Here is a 15,831-nt window from a genome sequence, read left to right on the forward strand (position 1 = left end):
TAGTTCGGCTATGAGAAAGTATGGGTACCTCCAAAGCAATTCAGATCACACTCTCTTCCTAAAGCATCGACAAGGCAAAGTGACCGCTCTAATTGTCTATGTGGATGACATGATCATCATGGGAGATGATGCAGAGGAAATTTCAAGACTACAAGAGCAATTTTCAACTGAATTCAAAATGAAGAACCTAGGAGGACTTATGTATTTTTTGGGAATAGAGGTAGCAAGATCACGGAGAGACATATTTCTTTCTTAAAGAAAATATATGTTGGATCTAGTGTTGGAGATAGGATTATTGGAGAGCAAGCCAACTGATACTCTAATTGTTCAAAATCATAGACTTGGGGAGTTTTTATATCAAGTGTCAACTGATAAGAGAAGATACCAAAGATTAGTGGGTAAGTTCATCTATTTGTCTCATACTCACCTAAACATCGCCTACGCCGTGAGTGTGGTGAGACCATATGGGTGCAGTAATTCAAATCCTTCGCTATTTAAAATCCTCACCAGGGAAAGGATTGTTGTTCTAAAAAAATGATCATTTGAACATGGAAGGGTACACAGATGTTGACTAGGCAGGGAATATTTTGGACAGAAAATCCACTTTGGGTTACTTCACCTTGTGGGAGGAAATCTAGTTACATGAAGGAGTAAGAAACAAAAAGTAGAAGCACTGTCCAGCGCTGAAGCTGAATTTAAAGGTATGGCTAAGGGACTTTGTGAGATTCTTTGGCTCCGAAGATTACTAACAGAGATTGGCTTTGGTCTTAGCTCGGAAATGAACCTATTCTACGATAATAAGGCTGCCATTGACATTTCCCACAACCCTATTCAACATGATCGCACAAAGCACGTGGAAGTGGATAGGCATTTCATTAGACAAGATCTTGAAGAAAAAATCATTCGGTTCCCATTTGTCAAATCAAAAGACCAATTGGCAGATATACTCACAAAGGTAGTTTCAAGCAAAAACTTCCATAACTCTCTTGAGAAGCTGGGCATGAGAGATATCTATGCACCAACTTGAGAGGGAGTGTTGACGTGAGTCATTGGAATTATTGGGTTATTGAAATTGTAACTATAGAAATCCCTTAATTTAAGGGTCAACCATTAGTTTAGCTGAAGATATTGTATAAGCTAAGTATAACATCCTAAATTATCTCCCTGTACCTCTATATCTTGAAATTCAATCGAAGAAAAAAATAGAAATTTTTTTACAGTTTCACATGAATGTCCCAAAAGAGATGGCCTAAGAGGTGCATTAAAGGCATGACAATTAAAACTTGGAAGAAGATTAACCAACACTTCATCACCTCATCTCCTTTGCTACGTACAATCCATTGTTAATATCATCATAAACATTGCCCGCATGGCACAATGGGCTTACCAATTTGGAGGTGGGTTTGGTGTACCAGATCGTGAAACTCATGCTGACATCCTCTCTCTATTTTTTAAACCTCTGGAAATCAACCGAACCGTCATATTTTCTAGGTGGCTTCGACTCAAACCAAGCTATTGGTGCATATTTAGCTAAAATAATTGCACCCACATAACTAGTTATATGTCCTTTGTCCTTTTGTCTTCCTATGCATGGTGTAGTAACTATGTATCATGAGGATTCCTTGACAATCCTCGATCTCCATTTTCCCTTTTTCATTTAATAATATATAGCATATTTCTTATTTTTAATAGTGAACAAAAAAGATCATAAAGTATAATAGTTCAGTACTGCATGCGGCCATGGTTGAATTCCCACAAACATTAGTTATTTTGATGGAGAGTTTGTAAGGATTCCTGTTACAGACATGATCTTTTAGACGAAGACAAGAACAAGTTGTTAGTTTGTAATTATGCTAATTAATCATGAAGACAGAGAAGGGAATTTTTGTGGTGGGTGGCCTTACACCTCTGGACTTATTGATAATGATCAGGACATTTGCATATACGTTGTAACTGGAATGCTAGTCTTGTACATCATGAATTCCTTGTCCTGATTCTCTAATCACCGACTTATATATGGACAAATTATCTTAACTGTTAGGTTACAAGGGCTGGTTTTGATTGTTCAAATATGATGAATGTCTCTAATGAGAACTTTCTTTCACTCTTAACCAAAGGGATTTTTTATTCTTAGTCCTGCTTGATGCCTTACGCCATTCTTCTTGATATATAAACACCTTTGTTTTCATCTCAGGACAAGATAATTTATGCATTAGCATTGAACTTGACATTTAAAGAGCTTACTCTTTCCATTTGTTTTCGATGCCGGGATAGAACACTGTAGATAATTATTCCCAGAAAAGGCTAATTGTTAAATGTAGGATTGCCACAAAAGAATTATTGAATTCCATTGAACTTGACATTTAAAGAAGTCATCGGTTTTGTTTGTTTTCTATGTAGCATGAGATGGTTTAATACTATGTTTGGTCCTAAAAAAATTTAAGAGAAAATGTGAGGATTAATTATATTTTGTTTTATTTTATGTTTTTCATCTTAAAAATGAAACATGATAAAAGTTTTAAATTATTTATATATATACATATATATATATATATATATTTTAATTCCTTATAATTATTTTTTAAATTTTATAAAATATAAATCATATCATTATTATATCATGAAGGTTGAATTATCAGTTGGATCAATGACTTGATCTAATAAATTTTTCAATTGATTGATCTGATTCTTTTATCGGATATTACAATCATTTCATGTATCATTTTTCACTTATTTAAGAAAGAGAAGTATTTGTCAAATTGAATTTAGGGTACATCCACTCAACTCTCTTTTAACAAAGTAATTTTAAAAACATTAGTCCTTAATATCACATATTTATCCATGTCGATAAGAGAATACCACCATATATTAAATTGTCTCTTAAAATTAAGGTTTTATATTAAAAAATCTTAAAAACACACTCATTGAGAATTCTCAAAAGTAAAATTAAGAAAATATCTTCTTTGTGGAGACAAAGTGATTATTTCAATTCAATCCCAAGTGGGCGATTAAAAAAATAATAAATCAAAATAATAAGAAATTAAGAGAGTGGGGGGCATGGCAACATGGGTCAAAATTCCCAATTACTTATAAATTTTAGAAAGATTTGTTCATGGGGTCATATGACATCATCATCATTATTTGTGAGAATATATGTTTGTTCTTAGAGCAAGTGGCCATATTTTTGTTCAGCATATTGTTTGTGGAAGCTGAGTGGTGAAGCAATCTAACCTAATAACAACATTAAAAAATAATTACATGTATTTTATTTATTACATCTCGCGATTCCTCCATATTCTTATACATTATGCCCAATATGTGGTCTCAAAATTTTAATAGAATAATTAATTTTAATTATCTTATTTTTGAATTTTATTTAAGTGGTTGTTGAAAATATTTACAATAAATAATAACAATTATATTTATACCATCTTTCCTTTTATATCCTTAAATAATTGAATATATCACCATTTTAATATCATACCTGTATTCAAATTAAATATGTTAACATCATTTTTAGTATTAGTTAATATTATTAATATTAATAAATAATATATGGTCCCTAGTTCGAATCATGCCACTAATAATATATTGAATTTATTCAATGCTAGTTGTTGTGAGGTGATCAATATCTCAACGTTTGAGTCCCATGGAAAGTTTTAAGAGCTAAATCATGAAAAGTTAATTGATTAAATAAAAAATAAAAATTTAAATATGAAAAATATTTTTTTTAACTTATTTTTTAAAATGTTAAGGTAGTTATTTGCAATGAAAAATTTTAAAATAATTTTTATTTTTTAATTATTATTCAAAACATATTTTAAAAAAATAACTAAAAAGGCTTCCAATTGATTTAAAAAATAATTTATTCTCAAGGAAAATTCTTATTGAACTGTGTTTCTATATATATTAAAGGAGAGAAAAAAAAAATATTTTAAAACTATTTTAATTTAAAAAACAATACTTGGAAAGCCTAGAAAGGCCCATGGTTGGGGTCCAGACCTGAAAGTTGAAACCTATCAAGACGGGTGTTTGGGAACGAAGGGCAAACCGTAAACCCACCGGTTTCCTACCACTCCTCCTCTCGGCATCTCATCTGTGGATCGGGGTTTCTCACTTTCTTTATCTAAAATCCCAGTTCACAGGAAAACAAAATCCACAGAGAGTGAGAGAGCGGTGAGAATGTCGAAGAAGAAGGCATTCGGCGGCTCAACTATGACCCTTAAGGACTTTCATGGCGGCTCTATCCCTTCCGATATTCCTCTCCCCTCTGCTCCTGGCGCGTATGTTCATCTTCTTCTTTTCTAATTGTTTTTCTTATTTTTATTAATTATCGAATCTATCTCGATTTCTGATTTTGTGATTCTTATTTGTTTTTTGGAAATAATTTATTCTTTTATGTGAGTTGATTTCTTTCTCTATCTTGGTGTTTCGGCTTACATGGCTTTTAGATCTGATTGTCTTATCAGTTTTCCCGTGTGTTTTCCTGGAAAAATTTTCAGCTATAAAAAATGGAACTTTCAATTTGTGAAATTTTTATGCTTTATGCCCTGGTTCAAGCTCTCTTTTTTCATTTTTAAGAATTGTTTCTTTCTGTGTAAAAGCCGAGTTAATGTTCATTGGGTTTCGCAGAGTGGTGAGGCCTTCGGATCGTTCTGGGTTTGACCGCCATACATCTTGGGGAAACCCTACGGGAAGGCCCGATTATCGTTCCCGACCCAACTCTTCCCCAGCGACCAGAAATTTTGATGACAAAACTCCGTTCCTTGCTCATACAGTACACATTGGTAGGAATTTTGACGAGGATGAGCGGAAGCCCTTAGATGGTGTATCAGCCCCACGGCGAACTGTTAGTGATGAAAATATTAATGTTCCGCTGACTCGTGTGGAACCAAAGACAGATTATACATCCTCAGGGAGGTTGGCAGGGCGACAGGTTTCAACTCCGGTCTCACAGTTGCCAAGTGCTTCTGCAAGTTCTTACTCAGCAAGATTGGCTGAGGCAACTCAAGGGGGGTCAGCTCACGTGGGGGTGATTCCTGGGAATTCGATGGGTCATGGCGGGCAGGCTGTTTCTGGCTCTTATCCAAATGCATGGGCTGCTAGGAAAGAGGCTGTTGGCATTGCTGAGCCTGGGCAGTCTGCCTGGTCTGGGTCTGTTGCTGAATCAAAGTTTGCTCAAGCAAGTGCCCTTGAAAAGGTATCTTCAGGTAGATGGCAGTCAAAGCACTCAGTCCATCATCAGCCAGATGTTGAGGTTATTAGACATTCTGAAACTGAGAGTAGCTTGCACACCAAGGGTGGTATTGATAATTATGCCTTAAATGGGATGGATGTGGTGAACGGGAGGGAACATTATGATGCATCATTAGCAAGGCATGCTGAAAGGGGTTTGACTATCAAAGATGGGTTTTGGGCTGGTGGCAGGGATGTAACAGTCTATGGGAGTCCTAGGTCTAATATACATCGAGAAGCAAAAGAGAGGAACCCTCAATCTTACAATGATGGGGTTCAGGTGTCTCCTACCAATGGAAAATCTGGTAGGTCTGAATTCCAGCCACCAGTGCCTTCAGATGCAGCAGAGAGACCCAAGCTGAAGTTACTTCCTGCATCAAAGCGGTTGGACGGTTTGGAGCAACCCGTTAATGATTATAAGCTGGTACCAGTTTGGTTCCTATATGATGATTTTTTGAAATTCTCTTTTATATTTTTTGAAGTCTCCAGTATATTCATTGCACTGAGCTCTCTTCATTTGGGTAATGTAGGGGCACAATTGGTCAAGTGACCCTATTCATGCTGAAACTGTTACTGAATTATATGGAAATACGAATCCTGCAAGAACAGGGTTAGCTGGAACTGAGACAGAGAGTCGTGCAGCAGAGCGTCCAAAATTGAATTTAAAGCCCCGGACACAGTCTCTTGAAAGATTGGAAGGAAATGTTGAAAGAGAAAGGTCAGTAACTTGTTTTGGAACTCTTTATGAATACTACTTGTTATGAGTTGCCTTATCAACATGTTGTTAGAATAGGGTGAGCTGAATAAAGTATACAGCAAAAGCCTAAAGGCTCACCATAGAGGGAAAGGGAAAAAAGCAAAAAACATCACCTGCCTTTACTTTGAACCTAACCAATCAATGAAGCTAACAAGAGAATTAGGGCTCATATCTACAGATACCCTAAACCAAGATCATAAATTACATGCAAAAGAATTCTTTAATCTTTGGACCGATAACCCTTCATTGTCAAACGCTAACAAGTTCCTTCCCTTTCACATTGTCCAAAATATACATCAAGTGGCCACTTACCAAGCCTTTTTATGGGCTTTGCCCATGAAGGTCCCTTGCCACCCAAAAAGACTTTCCTTAACCAAGTAGGAAAGAACCTAAGACACCTTAAAGAGGGAAAAGAACAGATGCCCAAGAACCCGCGATTTTGCATAGTAAAGATTCAAAGAAGAATATGATTGACCGTTTCTACTTTAGACTAACAAAGGAATCATCTATTTTCCAAATAGAACCCACTCCTTTGGATCTAGTTCAGAGTTAAGACATTCCCCTAAGTTGCCGCCCAAGCGAAGAAAGCCACCTTAGCACATGATCTCCAAATCCTGCTACTAAGGAACAAAAAGGGTCTTCGGGCTCCAAAATAGAATAGAGAATTTTGAACGAAAAGTTCCCACACCTTGAGGCTATCCAAATCACTTTGTCACCCATATCCTTGTGCACCCTAGTTGCTTGAATCTTTAGCAAAAAACATTCCACAGTTTCCAATTCCTAATCATTAAAGGCCTTAGAGAACCAAGGGGTCCAACCACCCTCTTCACCTTCAGGGTTCCAAACATCTGCCACCCAAGCTTCTTTAGAAAAGGAGAGGGCAAGTAAGGAAGAGAAGGACTCACAAAGTGGCTCATCTCTACGCCACTTGTCCCTCCAGAATCACAATCTTTGACCATTACCCACTTGGAAGGCCAATTTGCTACTCAAAATATGCCACTCCTTTCTTATAGCTTCCCATAGCCCCACATCATACCTCTCACTCACCTCACATGGACGCCACCCCCCATCATCTTCTCCGTACTTTTGACTAATGACTTGCTTCTAGGGGCCTTTCTTTCATTGGCATACCGCTAACTCCGCTTGCATAAGAAGGCTTTGTTCATTGCAAAGAGATTCCTCACACCCGATCCTTCCTTCTTTTTCTCCAAACTTTACTAGATGCGGTTTTTGCACAAGAGCCCCACTACCTCAAAGAAAATCTCTTTGAATCTTTTCCAACCTCAACCTTAACCTCAACCTCACCTGCCTTGGCATGCAAAAAAGAGACATGGAATAGATTGACATGCTAGAAAGAGTGCTATGAATTAAAGTGAGCCTCCCTCCTTTTGAGATATATTGTGTTTCCCACATGGCTAGCCTTTTTCGGAATCTCTCTTCAACACCATCCCAAACTATTACATATTTGAAAGGAGCCTCCAAAGGAAGACCCAGGTAGTGGGAAGGGACACCGCCCACCTTACACCCCAACTTCAAGGCCAAGTCATTAATATTTTCTACCCACCCTATCAGAATTAGTTCACTTTTTTCCAAGTTGATTCTAAAACCAGAACAAGCCTCAAACCAAATAAGAAGCCAACTTAGAAAAGTTATCTGGTTCAGTGACACCTCACAAAACACCAAAGTATCATCGACAAATAATAAATGAGAGATCTGAATCCCACCACCACCCCTACCTCTCACCCACCACCACCCCTACCTCTCACCCACCACCTAGACAAGTAGCTACCACTTGTCACCCTCTTCAAGAGACAACTAAAAACCTCCATGGTGATCACAAATAAATAAGGGAAGAGGGGATCTCCTTTCTCAATCCCCTCGAACTTTGGAAAAAAATCAGATGGGGATCCATTCACTAGAATGGAGAACTTCGTTGTTGAGATACACCATTCTACCCATTTAATCCATCTCTCCCCAAAGCCTATCTTTTTTAGCACCAAAAACAAGAAGTTCCAATTCACATAATCATACACTTTCTCAATATCAAGCTTGCAAAGAACACTACTTTCATTGCTTTTCAACCTTGAGTCAATAGCCTCATTTGCAATCAAAATTGCATCTAAAATCTGTCTACCCTCTGCAAAAGCATTTTGGGATTTCGTGATCACTTTACCCATAACCTTCTTAAGTCTATTGGCTAACATCTTAGCCAACAACTTATAGAGGTTGTCTACTAGGTTGATCAGCCTAAAATCTCTCAAGTCTTCAACACCTCCTTTATTTGGAACAAGAACCAAGAAGGTTGCATTCGAAGACTTAACAAATCTGCCTCCCTCATGGAACTCCCTAGAAAAAACACAACACCTCTTCCTTCACAAACTCCCAACTGAAAAGCCAAAAATGCCATGGTGTACCCATTTGGACCTGGTGCTTTGTCCTTGCCCAAATCAAAGAGAGCAGCGAACACCACTTCTTCCAAAAAAGGAAGCTCCAGCTTCTTAGCCTTATGGCTATCTAAATACTCAAAAGTCAACCCATCAATACTAGGTCTCCACCCCCCTTCCTCGGAAAAGAGATTATGAAATGCCCTAACCACACTAGCTTTTATCTCATTCTCCTCGGTATGCCAACTGTCATTCACTTTCACCTTAGGTAACCGGTTTCTTCTTCTATGTGCATTCGGCATCCTATGGAAAAAACTAGTGTTGCAGTCATCCTCCTTCGACCACACTTCCCTTGATTTCTATCTCAAAGAGATTTCCTCTCTAAATATCCACTTTTTTTAAGCCTCCATTGCCTCCTTTCTAGCTTCAAACTCTTCCAGGTTCAGGGTTGTACCCTTCTCCTTTTCATCCTATAACGCCACTTGACCGAGACTTCTCCCTTTCTAGCCTCAATGAAACCAAACATGTCTTTATTACAGGACTTCAAGACTGCTTTTAAAGCTCTCAAATTGCATCTAAAACAAAGCTAGCGGAATCGTTAAAATTAAGGCCCACCCACCAATTCTTAAGCAAATCTTTGAACCCCTCTTCCTTCAAGCACATATTCTCAAATCTAAAAGGAAAGGGTCCCCTCCTTAGGCTTCCCCCATCAAGCAAAATGGGAAAATGATTAGAAACCGATCTGGGTAGAAAATACTACATGGTCCCATTAAACAAATTGTCCCAATTTTCTATCATAAAAAACCGATTAAGTCTAGATTGGGATTGGTTATCCAACCCACCCCTCCCAGTGAAAGGACCCCCCTGCAGAGGAAAGCCCTTCAACTCCAGCTCCTCTATCACCTCTAAAAATCTCCTCATGGTTGAAGTTTGCCCTCCTTCCCTATCGCGCTCTCCAGGGAACCTTATGGTTAAAATCCCCACCAACACACCAAGGGTCACTCCATAATCCTCTTATTGTCCCAAGCTCATCCTAGGAGTTCTCCTTGGCTCTTTTGCAAACCATGGCATACACACTAGTAAACACCCACAAAACACTATCCTCACAATTCTTAAAGCAACACGGAATTGAGTAGGCCCCCATTTCCAAACCAACTAACTCCATCACCTTGCTATCCTAGTACACTAGAATGTCACCTACTGCACCCCCCAAATTGATTGCACTCCAACCTAAACACCTTCCCACCCCAAGACTACGCACAAGTCCAATAGTCATCATTTATATTTTCTTTCCTGCAAACAAACCACATCCACCCTCTTTGATTTGATCAAGGACTTTATTATCTTCCTTTTGTTCCTGTCGTTTGCCCCTCTTACATTCCAGGATAACATTCTTATCTCCATTAGCGCCCCAAAATAAAAGCCCCATCAGATTTGTCCAATCTGCTATCGTTTCTTGCTCTCTTATAACTCATTGTCCACTCTAACTTCTTGAGTTCCCTTTCAAATTTAGCAGACATGGACCTCGCCCTTCTAGTAGTCCCTTCTGGCCCCCTTTGGTCAATTCTCTCCTTCATCCTCCTAATAAGGTACAAAATCTCATCTTCAAAGCCTTCTGTTGGCATGTCAGGGCACTGAATGAACTTAGCGAGACAACTGAAGTACCACCCTTCTAGCCGCTCCTTTTTTTTTATATATATATATATATATATATATATATATATATATATATATATAAAACAGTGGATGTTCGGGCTAGCTTATGCTCACCTCGACTAATCTCATGGGGTCTTGAAGTTAACGACTGGGTAAACCTCCAGTGGCCTTAAGGGGACAGGAACCGGTGACCATTGGGGAGCAAACCTAAGGCCGGACCAATTGAGCTACCCTTCAGGGTTTCGCTCCCCTTCTTTCTCTTGATAATCAATCGTTGCCTCCAGAGGCCTTAGGAAGTCCGCCCCAATCGGGACAAGTGCAAGCTTAGACGAGACCCCCCCAATCCACTAGGCTGCAAAAGAGCTCCTACCGACTATCAAGGACCGAGGCACTATCTTCTGCCAAGACTATTGGTAGAGGGTCACAATCCTCTCTCGTTGCCTTAAAGCCATCCGCCGCAACAAACCCCTCCTCCCGCACCCCTAAAGCCTCAATGGGCAACAAGAAAGGAGTAGAAGAAGAGACACCCTATAACCCCAAAGAAAAGAGAGGTTGAGAGTGAGAGACAGGGTACTTGGAAGCCTCCACCGTCAGCGCCTCGTCGGTGAGCATCAATCGGCTTGTTAGCAAGTCAAGTCTCCATTGGCCGGCACCTCTATCACCCTCCACACTTCTTCCACAGAAGGCTGTAGAGGAGCCCTAGACCCTTTAGGAGAAAGGGTCAGCCTAACATCCCAGTCCGCTTCCAAAAACCTCATGGATTTGGACCCCTCAGCCTCAACATGCACTAACTGTGGGCTTGTCAGGCAAAATTACTGTGGTCCATTTCACCTTTTCTCTCTTCCTCCACGCTGCCAGCTGGCCCGGTCCCTAGACCATCTTTCTTTGACTCCAGAACAGTACCCTTAGCAGGCCTACCACCTGCACCTTCTGCACCCCTATTACTTCCACCACACTCAACCATCACATCAGACACTGGGTTCTGCATAACCAGTTGTCTCTCCTCACGCTTTCTCCAGCACGTGAACTTCCTTCAGCTTCATCCCTAACCTCTTGCCCTGCATTTCCACACAATCCAAACATCGGAACCACATGAGAAACCCATGGTGTTAGTTTAGAATTTATTTGCTTGTTATCTGATTTATCTGTTTTTTTATGACTCTAGGTATGGAAACCTTGTTGTGGTTTCTTATTCAAGGCTGTGTAATGTTTATGTTCTTGAATTTTGAGCTGCTTGTTATGCTCTTGACTTCTACTCAATTTGTATATGAGGCTTTCTTATTGGTGGACGTGCCTTTCCCTTCTCAGTTCCTTCACCTTCCATTAAAATTTTGATGCCGAGTAGTATGTTTACTGTCGTATAGGAATGATGACTGCAGTTGCCCTTTACAGCTCCATTTGGATCTCATAAACCATGAACCAAAGGATACTAGAAGGGAGAAAGAAAGGATAGGAAAAAGGAAGGAAAGAAGAAAAATAAAACAATTTTGAACCACAATGCCCCGTATACCTTAAAAATAAAAAATCTGTCCCCTCTTTTCTCCCATTTTCTTATTTTTTTTTAGAAAAGATAATGACAAGTTTGAAAATGTATGATTCTCCTACTCTTTTTTCCCTATAGTTTCCATCAACCATGTGAGAGGAATTGACGTTTCTTATGATAGCCCTTTTTGTTTTCTTTTTTCCCCTTTCCATGAAGTTTCTAAAATTAAAGCAGAGTTTATGAGTTCAATAGAAATCTACATGTAGCAGTCAAATTGCTATATGAATTTACAGGACGACTTTGAATGCTCTTTCTAGAACATGTTTCCCAAGAGAAATGTGTATTTCATATGGGCAAGAATTTTAAACAAAAAAGTGAATGGTAGCCAGAAAGACATGCATGGGAAAAAAGATGAAAACAAGCTTTTCAAAGACGGGCAAAATATCTGAATGGATACCATATGGTAGAGAGCCAAATCAACAGTAATAAGTATGGATGAATAGATGAGAGAATAAGCAGCAAATTCAAGACCTCTAGTTAATTATAACACTGATGCCATGTTAAACTGCCAACTATCCTAAAAGCTTATATGCTAGGATCCACTATGTATACCAGGCTAACAAATAATTAACATGTTTTAGCATTGGTTGACATGACCAACAATTAATTAATGATCTGGCACCATTTTGACACTTCCAATGTCTTTGCTGCTAACATTTAAAGAAAAATGTGTGTAGTGCTTATTTACCATAGCAACCACCGCTTCATAGTTGGTAGTTTGTACGCAAGATTTGACCTTATGTATGATGCCTTGATGCCTAAAGGCACATGTATTATTCTTCACATAATGGTTAATACCTCTCAACTACTAAACATGACTTGCCATTTTTTTTTACTACATATATGAGCACATATGTCCTTTCAGTATCTTACTGATTCACAATATCTTTCCATTGTAGAGATCTCATATTTACCACCACTTCCCTCCTACAGTCCCAACAATTAGAGAGTCCATCACAAATTTTAGTTCTGAAGCTACATACTTTTTATGTTCTTTTCCCCAGAACAATTGTATTTTTCTTCTGTCTGTTTCTTTTGTGTTCTTTTATAATAGAAATGAAGTTTGTTAGAAGTGGTGCACTTGGGTTAGTCATTCATCAAACCTGGTTCTGTATTATGTTAGCCCGATCAATTGGTTTAAAGGCTGCTCATTTAGGCTTCTGTTCTTCTGTGAAACCATCCTCCTTTGATAATTAGCAAGTTCACCCATTCCCAATGTGCTTGGGTTGAGCCCTTTTTTTGCTAGGTGCTTTCAATTTATTCCTTTTTCTTGTTTGCCTTTTAAAAAATTAACACACACACATAAATATATATATATATATATATGCACATACACACTTAGGTTGAGCCCCTTTTTTGCTTGGTGCTTTCAATTTATTCTTTTTTCTTGTTTGCCTTTTAAAAAATTAACACACACACACACACACACAAAGATATATATAGATAGATAGATAGATAGATAGATAAAGCACTCAGTTATTATCTTATTCGAGTCAAATTCTCAGCTCTTGGACTAACAATCTCCTGCTGTTATGGTTTTATTAGAAAGATTTTTTTCCCTGCATAAACGGTTCTGTTAGAAAAGTTAAATTGAGCCATCTTGTGCATGTCAAGTTTTGTATCAATTCCTGCAACAGAAGCTTTTCTTAAGTGAAGGCATTCAGTAGATTATAACTTAATTGTATTGGATGTCTGGTCATCTTCTCAAAACAGGCAAAGATGGTCCCCCCAAATTATGGGGATTTTATTCTACTAGATTGTGGGTTTTTTCCCTGGCATCAATAAGTAACAGGTTGTGATATCTGACTGGTGCAGGAACACATTGTTTGGTGGCGCTCGCCCACGAGAACTGGTAAGTAGTCTTTTCTGTCATTTTAAGATGTTAAGAGTTGAAGTTCCTTACACCCACAGTGCCTTGGCTGCCATGGAGCAGACACCATGGGTTCAATTCTACCTTGCAAGATGATAAAAGAAAATAGAAATTCCCCAAGATTTGCATTTTGATGTTCAAATAACAAAATTTTTGCATTGATTTCTTTAACTGTTCTTTTTTTCTCCATTAAAAAGTTTTTCCATTGATTTTCTTTAGCTGTTCTTGTTAGAAAATATGGGTGTTATCTCTCTCTCTCTCTCTCTCTCATGCCTTCTCATTTGACCATTATGGTGTCTTTATGAAGTCATTAAGACTTATTATCTTCACTTGATGGAATAATTAAACCTTCTCTCAGGTTCTGAAAGAGCGGGGAATTGATGAGGTTGCTATCAACAACCATGATGTAGGTCAATCTTCCATTAGGTAGGGAGTCATTCTTAAATTTCATTTTGTAGGGAACTACTCTTCATGGGATGCATTTGGTGTTCGAATGGTATGTTTTATGTGGGTTATTTCTTAATATTTGCCTTACTAATTGTTATGTGAAGGGTCAAACATGATGGTCCCAAGAGTGACATGATTCCTGGGAATGCGGTTCCCACTCGTTTGAGTGAAAAGACCATGAATCTTCCTCTTGATGATAGGATTGGAAAGACTGCTGAGAGGAAGGATCACAGGGTAGAAGCTGACAGAGCTGATGTGCAGAGGAGGAACTGGCGTAATGATAACAGGAAGAACATAAGGGAGACAGAAAAGCCGAAACCACAGCAGCATCAGCAGCAGGAGAGACTGCCTTCACCAGAGACCTGGCGCAAGCCGGCTGAGCAGCCAAGGCCAGCTTCTCCAGATGCTAATGGCCTGAGATACGGTAAAGTAGCTTCAGCTGTTGAGCTTGCCCAAGCATTCTCAAGTTCAGTCTCAGATCAGAAGACAACTGACCGATTGTCTACCCAAAGGGCCCTCCCTGGCCGGGGCCAGATGCCTTTCTCAAGGTTGATGGGTTCAGGCCCAAGGCCTCAGATTAATGGTTACTAAGATCCCTTATTGTGGTTGGGTGGGCAGTTGGCCATTACTTGGTAGCGGAGATGCTTGTTAATCGCTCAAGTGGCGCTTAGGGTGTGGAGATGCCTTAGCCTGCACCTGAATTTTCTTTTCTTTTCCTTTTCAGATAAAGGATTGTTAAAGAAAAACAAGGATTGGCAACCTGGGCTGTATTTCCCCCCTATTTTATCTCCTTAAGACTTAAGGTTTTTCATCCTTTAAGAAGGAATACTTATTTATTTGACTATTTAATTTGAAAATGAAGCTTTTATAGGTTGAATTACACAATGAATTCATGATATGCCAGAGTGATTTATGCATGTCATCTCAAATATTGTATTTTTCTCTTATGCCTAATTTTAAGGAGAATCAGGTTCTTGCCTCTACACAATCCAATGTGGAGTGAGGCATGAGACTGGTATATTCCATTTTTGTTGTCAATAAGAGGGTGTTTGAATTTCTATTTTTTTGCTTAAAATGATTTACTTTCAAACTTTACATCGTTTTATTTTTTTATGATTTATAATAAATTTTTTATTACATGGAAAAAATCAAAATATTTAAGTTTTATTTAGAATTAAATTAAAAAAAATCTTCTAGATCTTAATTTTGGAAATTAATGTTATTTTGTGTTGCCGAATAAATTAAATAGGAGAAAGGAAAAAAAAATGGAAAATTTTACTATATTATCATACTTTTGTATTATGGTTATATTACTTAAGATTTGGATGTATTATAGGTATTTTTTATATATATAATTGAAAATTAAGTATATATTAAGTGAAAAGTGTTTACTGTTTGAATTTAATTATTTGATAACAGAAATAACTTAAATTTCAAAATAATTTATTTTACAAATTTAATCTCTTTTTTTTTTTTTCAAATACCATATGAATGATAATTTACTATAAAACAATACATGGATTATTCCCTAAAAATAGTTAAAACAAATAAATGTTATAAAGAATCCTAAGTAATTAAAATAACTAAAAAAATGTGAATAATTGAAATAGTTCAAAAACATTTTGAACTTGATTAAATGAATGTTATAAAAAAAAATTCATTTATTTGTTAACAAGCATATAAATTTGATTAAACTATGCTTCAAATACTGTAAATTTTGTAGATGCCAAAATTTTAATATTGTTATCAATAATTTATTATGATTTTTAGATAAATATATGGACAAATGAATTTTCTAAAAACATATTTTTAGAAAAAATACTTCAACTAAAAACATTTTAAGTGGAAACTCTATCAAAATCACAATCATCATCTTTGAAATTAAAAATTATGATTTTAGAACGCCCAAAATTGTTTTTATCACATTCTTCCTTTGTTC

The 15,831-nt window shown here is 37.6% G+C and overlaps 1 protein-coding gene across 1 annotated transcript; it reads left to right on the top strand.

Moving 5' to 3' along the window:
• The first annotated feature begins 3,941 nt into the window (after nucleotides 1-3,941).
• Nucleotides 3,942-14,772, top strand: LOC100241484 (uncharacterized). Its single transcript, XM_059739920.1, has 6 exons — nucleotides 3,942-4,283; nucleotides 4,633-5,659; nucleotides 5,766-5,953; nucleotides 13,391-13,427; nucleotides 13,804-13,871; nucleotides 13,997-14,772. The coding sequence occupies exons 1-6, from the start codon at nucleotides 4,183-4,185 to the stop codon at nucleotides 14,481-14,483; spliced, it is 1,908 nt and encodes a 635-aa protein (XP_059595903.1). The 5' UTR covers nucleotides 3,942-4,182; the 3' UTR covers nucleotides 14,484-14,772.
• The last annotated feature ends 1,059 nt before the right edge of the window (nucleotides 14,773-15,831 follow it).

This window comes from Vitis vinifera, chromosome 10 (assembly GCF_030704535.1).
Source record: "Vitis vinifera cultivar Pinot Noir 40024 chromosome 10, ASM3070453v1".
Taxonomy (NCBI): Eukaryota; Viridiplantae; Streptophyta; class Magnoliopsida; order Vitales; family Vitaceae; genus Vitis; species Vitis vinifera.